We start from the raw sequence: 16,038 nt of genomic DNA on the forward strand, positions 1-16,038 counted from the left end.
AAATGTTGGAAATGTCTTAAAGTAAAAAAAAATTGGTCACAACTTCATATGACGATACAAAAATTTTGAAGATCAATATGCAATTTAAACCAGAAGCCGTTCTGTTGTGACTAATGGATAATAAATGGACTAATGGAAAATAAATATGGTATTCTATTTCTATATATGACAATGGTGGCTAGGCTTTTTATACAGAACAGTATTGCCTTCAGTGGATGACTGGATTGTAAAAATGATCGAGTTAGTGGAGATGGCTAACAGCTTTGATCAGGGATAAAACACTGACTACTTTCATGGTTAATTGGAAACCCTTTATTGACTTTCTGCGTGAGACAAGAAAAAATGAATTGATGATTTGTGGATTTGATTTCTAAGAAGATAAACTTGGGAAAATACATAGAAAGGGAGCAATATTGAAAAGATAAATTTTAGAAGTATTAAAACAACAAGTATAATGTGTGTAAAGATATAACAGGAGTTGCAGAGGAAAATGGAAAATGTTCTTTGTTTTTCCTCTCTTTAATTTTCATTTCTTTCTCTCTCTCTTTCCTTTTTCTTTAATTTTTCTTTTCCCTGCCTCTTTATTGGGCTTTTAATCTTATTAATAAAATATTTTTTTTAAAAACAGCTCCAGTGCCTATAATTTGAAAAATGAAAATTAATTTTTAAAGATTATCACATCCAATTTGGGGCTATGATTGTGAGGGAACTTATGGTACAAGCTGGATTAGCCATTAGGGTATCTTAAACTCCAATATGCTATAAGATACTAAAGCAAAATACACCACTACTCATCATATTGTTCAAGAAGACTGGACACAAGTTTGCAAACTTACCTTGGAACCATCTCTTCGAAGTGTTGCATATGACGAACTTGTTGATGATTGATGCAGTCTGGAAGTTGAGCCAGATAATCCTTTCAAAGTGGGGAGGGGAGAAGCATTTCAAGAAAAATTGTAACTCGAAAGGAAAGTTCTACACTAGGATCTATGATCACTGTTTCACTAACTAGTTCACTACTGACTGAAAAACCTTTTAACTACAAGCAACAGTCAAATGCCCCAGCTGTATAATAATAATAATAATAATAATAATAATAATAATAATAATAATAGTGATCTGAAGAATATTGGTCTTTAGTCTTTCTTAGTTGCTTTTCTTTGCTCTTCTTCCTGATTTTTTTCTTATTGACTTTTCATATTAGTTTGAGATATGTTCTTTTCACAAGTGTATCTAAAAAGATTTGACTCAATCTTGATGTGTAAATATGGAATACCCAGGCTAAAATCAAGGTAGAGGAACTCAGACCAGACTGAGCACATCAAAGAACAAGTACAATGATCACAGTGATTAAAGGCGTATCTTATAGGGATCTGCATTTGCAACAAGGATATCATTAAGAGAATGCTAGGAAACTGGTGTTCAGTGGCCTCTTTTGCTTGCTTAGATTTGCAGGGATCTACAAAAGAAATGCTAGCAATTGCTGTATTGTACTGGTACTGTAATCATAATAAAGCTCACTTTCAGCATACAATGTGTTATTGACCTAGGGCACAACCATTTTGGAGAGTAATAGCTAAGAGAATTTCTGAAAAGGAGTACAAGTCCCTGCAAAAGTTAATAGTTGGAGAAGGTTAGGGAATTGTATGCATCAGTCAGACATACCACTCTGCAAAACACAATTAGATTTATACTGAAAACATTTCTCTTAAACAATTAATACTGGAACATGCTTCATATTGGTGAATCCATTTAATGTTTTAAATACTCTTTTATAAATATATATTTTTGTGGATGTAAATATTAATACCCACTAATAAAAAAATTAAAGAAGACATATTGTGGTAAGTAGTTTAAAAAGACCTCTTTTGTTTCAAAGCAGACGTAGACATATTGATGGATTGTTTGAAGATTTAACTTGAAGCTAGGAATAGCTTTAAAACCTGCATGCCTGGGTCCTTTTTTCCAACGAGGTTTAAAAAATATGGTGAATGTGTGCCAGAGAGCAAAGAAGTTGGGAATACCTGATGGCCTGGTTTTGCTTTATATTTGGAAACTGGTGTTAGGGAGGATTTATTATTTTTGCAGGCTATAATATAATATGGTGCTCCCCATTACTATATATGGGTATGAAAGCTGGATAGTGAAGAAAGCTGAATGGAAGAAAATTAATTCATTTGAAATGTGGTGCTGGTGGATACCATGGATGGCCAAAAAGACAAATAAGTGGATTCTAGATCAAATCAAGCTTGAATTCTCCCTAGAAGCTAAAATGACAAAACTGAGGCTATTGTGCTTTGGTTACATCATGAGAAGACAAGATTTGCTGGGAAAGTCAATAATGCTAGGAAAAGTGGATGGCAGTAGGAAAAGAGGAAGATCCTTGATTCAATAAAGAAAGCCACATCCTCCAGTTTGCAAGTCTGTTAATGATAGAATGTTTTTGAGGTCTTTTATTCACAGAGTCACCATAACATGGAAGCAACTTGATAGCACACTCTCTCTCTCTCTTACTCTCTCACACAAAACTTACCAGCCTAGGTATGGTTTTGGGGTTTTTTTTGCCTTTCTGTGCAGCTGTGGATTTTTCTGTTGGAAGGGGAGGGCATGCACATGCAATGAAAGTTCATGCATTAAAGATGGGATTGGAAAAGGCCCCTTTCTCACCCTTTAACTATGAAACTTATGTAGTATCTGGAGGCAAATACAGCCACACAACAAATGGACTATGTGCTTTAAAAAATGTTCTGAAATCTCTAAACGTGCACCAAACGTAAAAGTCTTGTAACTTACCTCTGATAGGTAATGTTTGGTATCTGCTGTCAGTACCTAGAAAACCAGTGGAAGGTTGGTTCAGATCACTGCTTATTGTAGCCAGTTCAGGTTCACTGACATATGAGCGGAGTTCTACCTACATGGATGAATACTTGATTAAATGAAATTGAAAAAAAGACAGGAAAAATGCTCATAATTTTGCTGAAGACTTACAAGATGGGTTCAGATCTAACATGAAACCATGACTTATTTGAGCTGTACTTAGTTAGTAAAGTCAGAATTCTATACAGGATCACTGAACTCTAGCTTCAGTGCTTCACTCTGTCCCGGTTTAGCGCCTTCCCCTTGTGTAATAAAAATACAGAAGAAAATATACCAATGCACATAGTCATATATGTGGGGATGTCAATGCACCTAGGGATATCTTCAGGGCTTTTTTTCTGAGAAAAGAGGTGGTGAAACTCAGTGGTACCATATGCGCACACGCTCCCAGGACCATGAGATGACATCATTGCCAGGAAGTGATGTAATCGTGCAGAGCGTGGCCACACCTGGGAGCACTCCTGCGATTCAAGTCCACTCGCCTCCCGGTCCCAGGCCGATTCGGGCTCGACCCTGGCCGTTTCAGGCTCATTTCAGCAATTTTGGACCAGTTTTGGCCCAATTCGGGCCTGAAATGGCCAGGATTGGGCCGCTGCTGGGTGGAGAGGCCCTATCCTGGCCATTTTAGGCCTGGTCCTGGCCGTTTCGGGCCTGTTTCACTCATTTTGGACCCAATTCTGGCCCAAAACAGCCAGGATAGGGCCGCTGCTGGGCAGGAGAGTGTTCCTCCGTCCAAAAGAGGCCTGGCCATTTCAGGCCCAATCCTGGACGTTTCAGGCCCCAAACGGCAAGGATTGGGTCCGAAATGGCCAGGATTGGCTGCTGCCAGGCGAGGAATGTTCCCTGCCCGGCAGCTGCCAGAATGCCATTCCAGAGCGTTCTGGCAGAAAAAAAGCCCTGGATATCTTACAGATAGCTTCCAAAAGAATAGCTGCAGTCCTATAAATTTATAAATATCAACAGACTAAACACATTTTGACCAAGAGGCCTTCTTTACTGGTCCTCAGTGATCCTGAATGAATTGCTACAAACTCTAAAGTGTAATAGGCCTAACCAGGCACAGAATGAAAACAGAAAAATTCTATGAATGGTCATGGACAGGGTGGATGTGAATCTCAACTTTCCACTGAAAGTGAATATACATACCTTGGGCACAATAATAGGAATGATGGTATTTCTTTTTTTTTAATAACCATTTTTATTTATCAACGTAACAATAAACAACCTCAACCATTAAAACATAAACATTAAATACAAAAGGTAAGGTATGAAAGTAACAACAAGATCTTTTACATAGAAAAATTGACAACAGAATGCTATTAATTGCAGTCATTACAGTTACAAATGTTATACAGAGTTTCTTGAAGTGACTTAGCTTATAACTATCTAGTATTTTCTGATATAAACTATTTGGAGGATTTGCTTCCGTTCTGTCAATGTAGTCTAAGAAATGCCACCATTTTTCATAAAAGTTGGATCTGTGTGATGTGTTGGTTAAATTATCTGTTATTTTATCTATGATAAGTTGATCCCATACTCTTGAGAGCCAGTGGGAGATTGGTGGGGGTGTTTGTTTTTTCCAAAAGTAAGCAATTGAAGATTTTGCTGTAGTTAGTAGGTTGTTGATTAACTCTTTCTGTGAGGATGGTATGTCGTGATTTTGCCAAAGGTTTAAAAAGATTAGACGAGGATCCAGTGGTATTTCGCAGTTCGTTATTAGTTTTATCTGTATTAGTATTTCTATCCAGAATGCATTTATTTTGGGGCATTGCCACCAAAGGTGAGCAAATGTGCCTATACTGCCACAATTTTTCCAGCACATAGGCGAATAGTTAGAGGTTATGACTGATAGTTTCTTTGGGGTTAGGTACCAACGAGTGAGAATTTTAAATGATTGAAGTTTGATATTTATTGCTTTGGATTTCAATGTCGAGGAGGACCAAATTTCTTTCCACTGATCTGGAGAAATTTGGGCATTACAATCTTGTTGCCATTTATTTTGGTAGGCGTAGTGTTTTGGGTTTTGGTGGGTTATGATAGATTTGTAGATTTTAGAGATTAGTCCTCTTCTTTGGTTATTTTTATTTTCCAAGAGATCTTCAAATTGAGTTTTTGGAGTTATGAGGTCTTTCAAACATATTTTATTTGCCACATTTGCCAGTTGTAAATACGAAAACCATGAAATGGTAGTATTTAATTTTAATTCCAGTTCATTTTTTGTTAAAATTCCGTTTGGGGATGATATATCACATAGTTTTATGCCGTATAGGAATTCCCATTGTTTGTGATTAATTATATTACAACCCGGTGGGAACCATTTTTGCATGAGTATAGTTGAATAACGTGGTATCTTGGGAATTAATTTAGATTTGTAATGATCCCATATTTTAAGTAGGTTTGTCCAAAATATATTGTTAGTGATTTGAGTTGGTCTAAGGTGGTGTTTACATCATATTATCTCTTGGATTGGGATTGATAGATGCAATGTATCTAAAATTTGTGACCATAGCGTTTCTTCTCAATATGCGTACTATGATTGAAACATAGGTTGAATGCACGTATAGTTCTACATCAGGGTAGTTGAAACATCCATTATTGGGAGTTTGACGCAAAATGTTAAATGCTATCCTTGGTTTTTTATAGCTCCATAGGAAATTATTAAAAATTGTTTGCCACTGCCTTATCAGTTTGCGAGGTATCGTTATCGGAATAGTGCGAAACAAGAATGTAAGTTTAGGGAGTGAGAAATTCTTGATCAGGTGGAATCTAGAGTACCAACTGTGCTGTTGTTTATTCCACTCTAATAATTCTTTCTTGATTTCCTGGATTTTTTGCAAGTGATTACATTTTAATAGGTGAGACAAATTAGATGGAATATTAATGCCCAAGTATGGGAGATAGTTGTTTGTCCATTGATAGTTGAATTTTGAAGAGATACTTTTTCCTGTTGACTGGGAGAGGTTGATCGGCATTAATGTTGATTTTTGTATATTGACTTTCAACCCTGATAACTGTTTAAATTTGTCTAGGCGGGTGATTACCAGATGCTTTAATGAGTTTTCTGGGTTTGTAAAATACAATAGCATGTCGTCAGCAAACATATTCAATTTGTAGTTTTTGGAGGCAATTGTTATTCCGTGAATTTGTGTATTATGACGTATTTCATTAGCTAGGGGTTCTATTGCAAACGCAGAGTAGTGGTGATAGGGGACACCCTTGCCTTGTGCCCCTTGTAAGGTTAATTTCTTTTGATGATGTGTTGTTTATTTGAATTTTAGCTTTAGCTTGAGAATAGATAGTGTGTACAGCTTGGCATATTTTAGGACCAAAATTCATATGTTGAAGTAACAAAAGTAAGTATGATGTTTCAAGGGAGTCAAAAGCTTTCTCGATGTCTAATGATGCTAGCAATAGTCCTGTTTTCTGCAAGTTACTTAATGAGATAATATGTACAGTTTTATGTATGTTGTCTGTTATATCTCTTCCTGGGATAAATCCAGATTGATCTTGGTGGATGTAATGTTTAATAATAGAGTTTAATCTGTGAGTTATTATAGAAGTAAATATTTTGTAGTCCTGATCAAGGAGTGAAATTGGGCGGAATGATGCTGGGTTGAGATGATCTCTACCAGGTTTTGGGATCACTATGATATTTGCTTCCTTCCATGTGGGAGGTTGTTTTCCTGTGTTTAGTAAAAGGTTACATGCATCTGTTAGCGGTTGGGCTATAATCGTACTGAATTTCTTGTAAAACTCTGGCGGAAAGCTGTCCGGGCCTGATGATTTATTATTTTTTAAGTTTTTTATCACCGTTTGAACTTCTGTATTTGTGATCGGGCTATTTAGTATTTGTTTATGTTCCTCCTTAATTGTTTGATGTGATTTGCTGAGGATAAGAAATTGTTTATTGCATCTTTTGAAGGATTAGTTGAAGTGTACAACGTTTTATAAAATTCTCCAAAACAATTAGTGATATCTATTGACTTATAAAGTGTCTTGCTGTTTTTATCTTGAATAGTGTTAATTGTTCTAGAAGCTCTTTTTTCTTTTATTTTCCAGGATAGTAATCTCAGTTGCTTTGGTGAATGGAACCAATATTTCTGCTTTAGATATAATAAATTTGTTTGAATTCGATTAGTTTCTAAAGATTTTAACAATTTTCGTTCGTTTAGAAGTTTGCGGTAAGTTTTGTTACTACCTGTTATTTTATGTTGTTTCTCTAATAAGGAAATATTTTCCAATATTGATTTTTTTTTTGCAATTGTTTGGATTTATGAATTTGGGCTGAGATTGAAATTAATTGTCCTCTTAATACAGCTTTTAAAGCATCCCATCTAAAATGGGGAGATATTTCTGGCGAGTCATTATCTGTTCTATGAGTTTTGATGTGTTAGCGTTATGAAGAAGATATTTGTTGAAACTCCAGTGTCGCTCAGGGTTTTCCGATGATTGAGTAGTTAATGAGCAGGAGACCCAGGCATGGTCTGAATTTGTAAAGTTGCCTATTTGAGAGTTGATGACCTTACCCCTTAAACTGTCAATTATTAAGATATAATCAATTCTGGTGTACGTTTTGTGTCTAGCTGAATAATAGGTGAAATCTTTCTCATATGGGTGCATTAGACGCCACAGTAGAAATTTTTTAAAAATTGTAGGTAATTCTGTTTCTAATTTATTTGAAAGTTTTTGAGAATTATGGGATGTTTTGTCGAGTTTGTAATTGCAAATGTAGTTAAGATCACCCCCTATTATTGTATAGCCTTCCTGAAAATTAGCTAGATTGTTTAAGCATTCATTCAAAAACTCTAGCTGATTGGAATTTGGGGCATATATTGATCCCAGGGTAAATAATTGATTATCAATGGTACCTTTTATAAAAATGTACCTCCCCTTAGGATCTATTAGAGAGGATTAATTTATTTGCAAGTTTTTGAGAATTATGGGATGTTTTGTCGAGTTTGTAATTGCAAATGTAGTTAAGATCACCCCCTATTATTGTATAGCCTTCCTGAAAATTAGCTAGATTGTTTAAGCATTCATTCAAAAACTCTAGCTGATTGGAATTTGGGGCATATATTGATCCCAGGGTAAATAATTGATTATCAATGGTACCTTTTATAAAAATGTACCTCCCCTTAGGATCTATTAGAGAGGATTTATGCTGGTAATTGGTTGACCTGGATATTAGGATTGATACCCCCCTAGATTTTGGGGAACCTTTCGCATTATACTGCTGTTGAATCCATTTTGCTTTACGTATTGTGTTACTAGAGGAGTGAAGGTGCGTTTCTTGAAGAAGGGCAATGTTTTCTGTTGAGTCAGATCATTCAAATTTTTTTTCTTTTGATTACATTGTTAAGACCTCCAATGTTATAAGATATTATATTCAGTTTTGGTAGCATTTCAATTTAGAAAGGGTGCAATAAAATTGTAGGTTTAATATAATGTGGTTTTAGGTAGAGTTATATTGTTTTGATTTACAAATATAATTGCAGAACAATCAGATTCTGTATATAAGTTGTTAATAGAAATATAGAGCAATCCTTAACCCAACAATGTTTGTAATATACTATTTCATACGTTAGTAATAATACCAAAAGATTGCAATTGAATCAATAAATCTGAAATAGCAAGAAACTTCAATGGTTTGCTATGAACTGTATATAATACACACAACAATAATAATATAATCAAGTCTAACAATTTTTTTAGAGTCTTGAACCGTGTACTTATAATGAACTTTGGATATTATCCTTGTTAACTGTGGTATAATTCACTAGTGTTGGGTAGTATCCCTAAACACTTGAACTGCCAATGTAACTACAAACTATCATTCACTATTATAACAATCAACAGTCTAAAATAACCAACTGATTACAAGTAACTGTAAAGACCAACAAACAAACCAACAAAGGGAAGTTGATTAATAACTACCAACTTCCAACTGTGTCTTCTGCTCTTTTTTCTCTTTTTTTTTGTAATTTTTTGTAATTTTATAATTAACCTTTTTTTAAAAAAAACATTTTATTTTTATTTTATTATTATTATTATTGGTATTATTATTATTATTTTGTTAATACAATATTTTATTTTAATTTATTTTGTATTTACCTTTGCAATATCGACAATAAACAAACAATAACACACAATCAATTTTTTGAATCTTATCTAACTGAGGATTCTCTTTGTTTAACTATAAACCCTTCTTCCCCTCTCCTCCCACCTCCCTTTCCCTCCCTCCAAAGTAGCCCCTTCAATGAACTTATTCCCCTATCTTAATGTTATAAAGGATAAATGCTCAGCTAAAAGCAAATATATTTTTTCTTTTTTTTTTAAACTAGTCCGTTAATCTCCTTTAACAAATGCTATTTCAACTCCGTGTGGTTGGTGTGTTAGAATTCACACACCAATCGTTGGTACAATACCAACTTAATTGATTGGAGTTGAAATTAAATACAAATAAATCAAAAGTTTATATAATAAACTATTCTAAATAAAAACCCTTTGCTGCAGGGAGCTAAATATAGAAGGTCCCCATCCTTCCCCACCCCAAACCCCGGCTATTATTGTATGTATTTATTGTAGTGAAAAACATAATGTTTCATATAGTGCTTAACAGGTCTATTGCTGTTCCACTTCAGGTATTTCTGACAGGAATTTTACTCCCTTTGCCGGGAGAAAAGTCCTGTGACCTCTTCCTTTTCTGCGATGTCTGATCCATCTCCATGTCAGGGCTCAAGTTAATGCTTCTCAAAAAGGATTGACCTGATTCTGGATCCGTTACAATATACTGTCTGCCATGGTGTTGAATTGAGAGTTCAGTGAAGTTTCGCCATCTGTATTGGATTTTGGCTTGCCTCAAGAGATCTGTTATTTCCTTAAGCTCTTTTCTGTTGTTCAATATTTCTCCAGGTAAATCTGTGAAAACTTGTATAGGAATATTATTTAGGAGGATTGATCCTCTGCTTCTAGTTTCTGACAGGATTTTCTTGGGAGGTTTTTGATTGGCAAATTCTACAAGAATGTCTCTTGGATTAGCTCTTTGTTTTTTTGGGCCTACACAATAGGCTTTTATTATCAGTGGGATCGATTCTTCTTCCAAATTAAAAGTCTCATTAAGCCATGAGGTCAGTCATGTAATTAAATCTTCATTAATATTAAAATTCTCATCCACCCCACGGAATCTAAGATTTCTCTGCCTTGTGCTCATTTCAAGAGAAAGAACTCTGTCGTGGAGATTTTTGTTCTCAGTTTGTATTTCTTTTATAGCACTGTGTGCTGAGTTGCTAAGCTCCAATGCTGCCTCAGCTCCAATGCTGCCTCAGCTTTTTGAGTAGTGCTTATTAGGTTCAATTTAATTTCTGTTAACTGTTCTTTAATTGGGCTCAAAAGTACTGCTATCTCTTTAAGCTTGTTGATTTGTAGCGCCTTCAAGTATGAGGAAAGCTCTGAAGCAGAGGAAGGGTTTTCAGTATTAATGACTGCGATCGCTCCGTCCACCATTTTAGAGCTAATCTCTTCAGTCAGTTCTCGTGAAGACATTTGACTCAGTAATACTGAAAAATCTTGTGATTTCTTTGTAACTTTGCCTGTCTGTTTCTTCTCCGATTCTTGTTTGCCCATATTGAGTGCTTTTTGAAACGTTATATTGCTTACCTCCAGGGTTTTTGGCTGGGGGAGGACTGGAGCTTATTAAAACGCTCCTGACTCCATTGAAGCCGAAGCCACGCCCCCGGAATGATGGTATTTCTAATTACCTGTGCACCTCTTTAGGCTAGGTTAGGGAAAATCATATCCAAATGGCTTGCCCAACAACAGCAAAGTGGTCACCAGTGATATAAGGGCAGTGAAGCTTCAGCTACTATCAGAACAAGAATCAGCTTTTGAACTCCTAACAAAAGAAGCTGCTAAGAAAACAGCCCCATTACCAATTTTAGTGCACCACTCACATAGAAACGCAACCAATACCACCCAAGAAACCCAAGTCTTTGCTTCATGCTATACATAATACATATATTATACATAATACCTTATACCTTTGTAATCCCAAATTCTGTAATGCTCACACTCTGCTGGCCTGGGCAATCTGCTGTTCACACTGTCCTTTAATTTTGTATTCCTAGTCCTATTACATTGGTACTGGCATTCAAGTTTGTATTTTTAGCTCTATTGTATTGTTCATTTGCATTTTTTACTGTATATCTTATACTGTATATTCATCTAGTACTGTATATTCACATTGTTGCTCACATTGTCATTGAGTTATGTACTCCTAGTTCTATTGCATTGTTCATTTGATGTTCTGTACTGAATGATTATATTTCTTTTTCTCTCTCTCTTTCTGTACTCTGTAATCTGCTTTGAGCAGTGAGAAGGGTGGGCTATAAATAAGCTAAAAACAAAATAAAATATTGTATCAGATACTATATATCTCCCAAGCTTTTCATTCATATGCCCTGGAAGGTTTTAGACTTTCTGCAAATAGTTTATGCCAATCACATACTGGTTGGGGTATTCACACACTTAGTTAGAAACCCCCAACAAAGACCCCGAAAGAGCCCACTCACCCCAGAGCAGTTTCTCCTCACAAAATATACAAACAGGTGAATTGCATTAAATTGTGGTACTCAAACACTGGAACGGGAAGTTTGCTTTCCCACTATAAAGATCAAGTCCATTGTCAGTGTAATGAATGTGAAGAAGAGTGTTCATATAAACCACTTTGTGGGTGGAGAACATGCAATCAAGATAACCTGGGCTCCACTGGAATTGCTTTTTTCCCATTTGAGATGCATAGAAAGAGTTTGCTGTGTTGCTATGGATTTAAGATAGTGTAGGGGGAGGGGGAGAGAGGTGTACTTAAAGCCAGCAGTGGGGAAAAGCTTGGCACTAGTGACACCTGGCTGAACACAAAAGCAATTTTGTTTTTGAGCTTATCTTGATAGACAACACTGTAGGTGGGGCTGACACAGAGCATTAGGGTAAAACCAAACCAGTCAGGATTCTGACCTTGTTATGTAATATGCATCATAATTAACACTAACTGCTGTTAATAAACCAAGTTCAATATCCTGGCTTCAATCTTTTAAAGGTATCCAAACTAACCATTGTTAGTGCAGTGGTGTGGGGTTAGACGATCAAATAATTATGGTTTTATGTAACATCTGAATGCAGCCAGTGTCTCTTTGAAAATAACATACCAGAATTGCCACAGTAGTATACAAGTTTTTTTTTACAATAGTATAACTTCATGTTAAATATGAGGACTTACCCTATAATCTCCATTCGCATACTGTCCTAGTTCTCGGTCTCGTTTTCTTTCATCTGACTGGCGTTTCAGCCCCCGCACAGATGTATGCCTGATTACAGTGGCTTCCCTGGGAAGAGGGGGGATGGCTGGAGGGTGGTCATCAGGACTATACAACTGTGGGAGAGGCGGTCGTGGGGGTGCTTCATCTTCCTGATCAAATGTTAAGAAGCAAATGTGTTTTGTTAAATATGACTCAGAACTTTTTTCTTTTATTAAAGAGAAGACTACAGTTTCAGTGATTGCAAATTCACAAACAGCAACCATCCTACTAAAGTCCAGAAAATAAGACTCTTCAAAAGTGTTTCTTAGAATTTCTCAATTACCTATCAGACAGGTTAGTTCAAGAGTTTCAAGAGCATTATAACTCTAATGCAGAAGCCTGAAAGGGGTTTAAATTAATTTAATAAAATAATTTAATAAAATAATTCAGTTAATACATATTTACAATAAAATTATAATATATTTTATATATAATGTCTACAAAATACAGTAGTCTGACACTTACAACCTTTGGCTTCAATTTTTCAGGGGACTGGACCGAAGGCTCAACTTTTTTCAGTTGCTGGGAGGAAGAAAACATTCTGTGCTGTGTGTAAGGCTGAGGAAAGAGTCTAACTTCCAAAGAGGATTTGACAGGACTAGATGGTGGGCTTCGCTGAGAAGGAAGTTCATTGTTTGCTGACTTGAGAGTAGATGATAATGAAGGCACTGAAGGCTTAGAAAATGAAGGCACTGTTTTTCTCTCTGCAAAGTGGAACGCACATTATACAAAGGTACACTGAATAATCTGCCTGCATAATGAATACTATCGAACTATGATATATTTATTATGACTACATATTTATTGAATTGTTTTAGAAGACATATAAAGTTTTACAGCGTTGCAGTGATATTGCTGCTGAACTAAAATGACAGCTACAGGTTGCGTTCGGAAAAATCTAATGAGAAGCTGAGGAAGTCAAAAATGGGAGGACAGAATTCAGCTAGACAAATTTGGATATAAAATATAAAATGTCAATTTTGATGTATGATTTTGTTGCCTGTTCTCAACAGAGAAAATTAAGGACACAATATGTAGGGTTAAAACTGGGCCATGGAAATTCTTCTTTGGTTTAAAACACAAATAAAAGTATTGCAGGAAATAAACTATACTGCACATTTGACTGTATTATGATAACCAGATTTAATGTAGACATTAAATTTATCTTACCTGGATTCTTTATAGACTCTATGATGACTTTATAGTTGGATTTATTTGCACTTAGGCCAGCTGTAACATCTTCAATTCTCCATAAATCTTTTTGCATTTGTGTTTTCTCCTAGTAGTCAGTAAAGTTTGAGAAAAAGAAAAAAATGATTAGCCTTGGTTATTCTGGAGCAAAATATTTTTCATAACACTTCTGATGCTGGTTTCTTGATTACAGCATACCTAAAAATGAGATCTCTTACACATTTACCATTGTTTTACAGATTGATCTTCTGATCCACAAGACCTAGCCTCCAGGATGGCAGCAACAACTGATGCTGCCTCCTTACTGCACAATGCAGAAGACTCTAATTAAGAAGGCTAGTTCAAAGAAAGAGGTCAATACACAAATTTGTAATTCAGATTGACAATTTATCTATTCTAATGCACATATTAAAAAAATTCCAGCCAACTGGGGCCACGGACTTTTAAATGGTAGCAAACTCATATTTCAAATTTCCTCCTAAGAGATTCGTCTGGCACTCCTTAAATACCACATAAAATCCTTTACATCCTTTACATACATCCTCGGTCTTGGTCTTCTTATTATTGTTGGGTTTTTAGTTGGGTTTGATGAGGTGTTTATTGGAGATTAGGGTTTATTCCAATGGAGATTAGGGTTTATTCTAATGAGGGTTTTTTTTGTCATCCTATAATCTTATGTACACCATTGTGATGGGCAAGACCAGTTCCAGTTCTGCCTCTCCTGGGGATGAGAGATAACGGAATGCAAGCCATTAGGGCACTTAGGGTGAGAGGAAGATTATCTGAGCTTGTTAAAGGCGCAACCTGAATACAGCTAACTTCTAAGAACTGATACTTTGTGATTATTGACTGCAGGAAGGAACTAGGATTGACAGTTCAAATATTAGAAACAATGTATCTCTGAAACTCAATCTAAATGTTGTTAAAGTTGTAAATAAAGTTTAACTCTTTTTATTGTTTAATCCCTGGTGACTGGTTGTCTCAGAGAATGTAAAACACACACATTAACCTTTCTGGCCATGGCCAATATATCTAAAATAAATGGGGGCAGAGTATAAGGGGAAGAAATACTGAGTTCCTAACTCAAACAGCCCTGGGCATTTACTTACTCTCCTTCACGCACCACCAGGAGAGGGTTGCCAGTCAGAGGAAGGGGTGAAGGTACAACGCCAATGTGGGAGCTACCAAGAAGGCTATCACTGAGATTGGGGCCCTGATGAAAAGCCCACAGACTTTTTGATCTCTCTTGAGGACATCATACATTTTGAAGCTGCATGCAGGTTCTGGCTTCCACTGTCAGTAAAAAAGAATTAGCCTGCCATGGCAGCATAAAGCAACAGTGCTTGCCAGTGATTTGACTCCACAATATGCAAAGTCAAGGAGTACTGACCTAATATTTGGAAGCAGTTCACACAGCTTTCTCTTTAAGAACACTGGCCAACGGAAATTTGTCCTATGGGAGATACTGAAGTATTCATGTCATCTTTTCCCAGAGGTGGTGTTAGTAGCATGACATACAAGTGGCATAGTTGGCTGTTTTGAGGCTCAAACTGCAGAAGAGTATATATGAGGTTCAGGTGCATAAAGAGGAAATGAGAGGATGATTGCTGAATCATGATCATGCTCTCAAGGTGCTTCACCATTGGGGGCATAATGGTGGGCCTAAGTCAGGTGCCTTTAATCATATGCAAAAAGGGTTGGCAACACAGGCAATACTACAGGTATGTACTATTCCATGTCAAGCAAGTGAAAAACTGTGCTTCTAGTAGCCAGGTCCATTTTTGGATTTTGAGGCCAAGGCATTTTCCATACAAAGGAGCTGCTCCAAGTAGATTTTTAGATCCTTAGAAGGTGAGGCATCAGTGTTGGACAAGATTCTGTGGTCCTGTCAAACCACTCCAAATCTGAAAAGGAGTGGGCGATACTGGGGAGATCTCCTAAAGTCCATTGCTGATTTGAGAGGAGTTGGTTCTGACTTGATGCAGACAAGGATGTTAGGAAAAAACAGCCAAGCTCATTAATTTCCTCTTTGCCTCCCCAAAGGTTCTGTCAATTATTAACAAGCCCTCTGAGGAACCATCTTTGCTGGCTCTGTAGAGAGGTGAAATTAACAAACTGTCTGAGGAGCAATCTAGCTGGCTCTGTAGAGAAAGGTGAAATTCAAACTACACTTCCCAGCTAACATTGCATCTCCCTTCACTTGAGTGTCCTTGTGTAATTCGTCTTGTGTGGTTTAGCGCTGAGGAAGGGGGAAAATTTTGCTAACTCTCACCTTCCATTTCAGGAGATTCCTTAAACACTTACATGAATGAGGAGTGCCTCTAATGTACATACAGTTTTGTTTTGGATCCAAGCCACAGTAATAAAAAGCTAGTAAGTTTTCCTATAATTAGCAGGGTAGCAAATTTTCATTTCTAGCAGGTATTGGGCTTTCTTTATTTAGAACCCTGTTTAGATATAGTTTTGGGGGAATTTAATATTTTAAATAATATGAAAACCATATGAACCCCAGAGAACTCTCCGTTCTAGTGAGAAACATCTGTTAAAGGTCGCTGGCCCCAGGGAGGCCCACCTGGCATCGACCGGGGCCAGGGCCTTTTTGGTCCTGGCCCCAGCCTGG

At 36.5% G+C, this 16,038-nt stretch overlaps 1 protein-coding gene across 1 annotated transcript in view; it reads right to left on the minus strand.

The window, feature by feature from the left end:
* The window catches only part of PLEKHA7 (pleckstrin homology domain containing A7), a 302,716-nt gene that overhangs the window by 40,944 nt on the left and 245,734 nt on the right, over positions 1-16,038 (minus strand). The window contains exons 18-22 of the mRNA XM_054970740.1: positions 13,398-13,506; positions 12,693-12,931; positions 12,149-12,337; positions 2,794-2,911; positions 837-916 (exon numbers count right to left, since the gene is read on the minus strand). Of these exons, the coding sequence (XP_054826715.1) occupies positions 837-916; positions 2,794-2,911; positions 12,149-12,337; positions 12,693-12,931; positions 13,398-13,506 (735 nt within the window). The remainder of the gene's footprint in view (positions 1-836; positions 917-2,793; positions 2,912-12,148; positions 12,338-12,692; positions 12,932-13,397; positions 13,507-16,038) is intronic.

This window comes from Eublepharis macularius, chromosome 2 (assembly GCF_028583425.1).
Source record: "Eublepharis macularius isolate TG4126 chromosome 2, MPM_Emac_v1.0, whole genome shotgun sequence".
In the NCBI taxonomy this organism is placed as follows: Eukaryota; Metazoa; Chordata; class Lepidosauria; order Squamata; family Eublepharidae; genus Eublepharis; species Eublepharis macularius.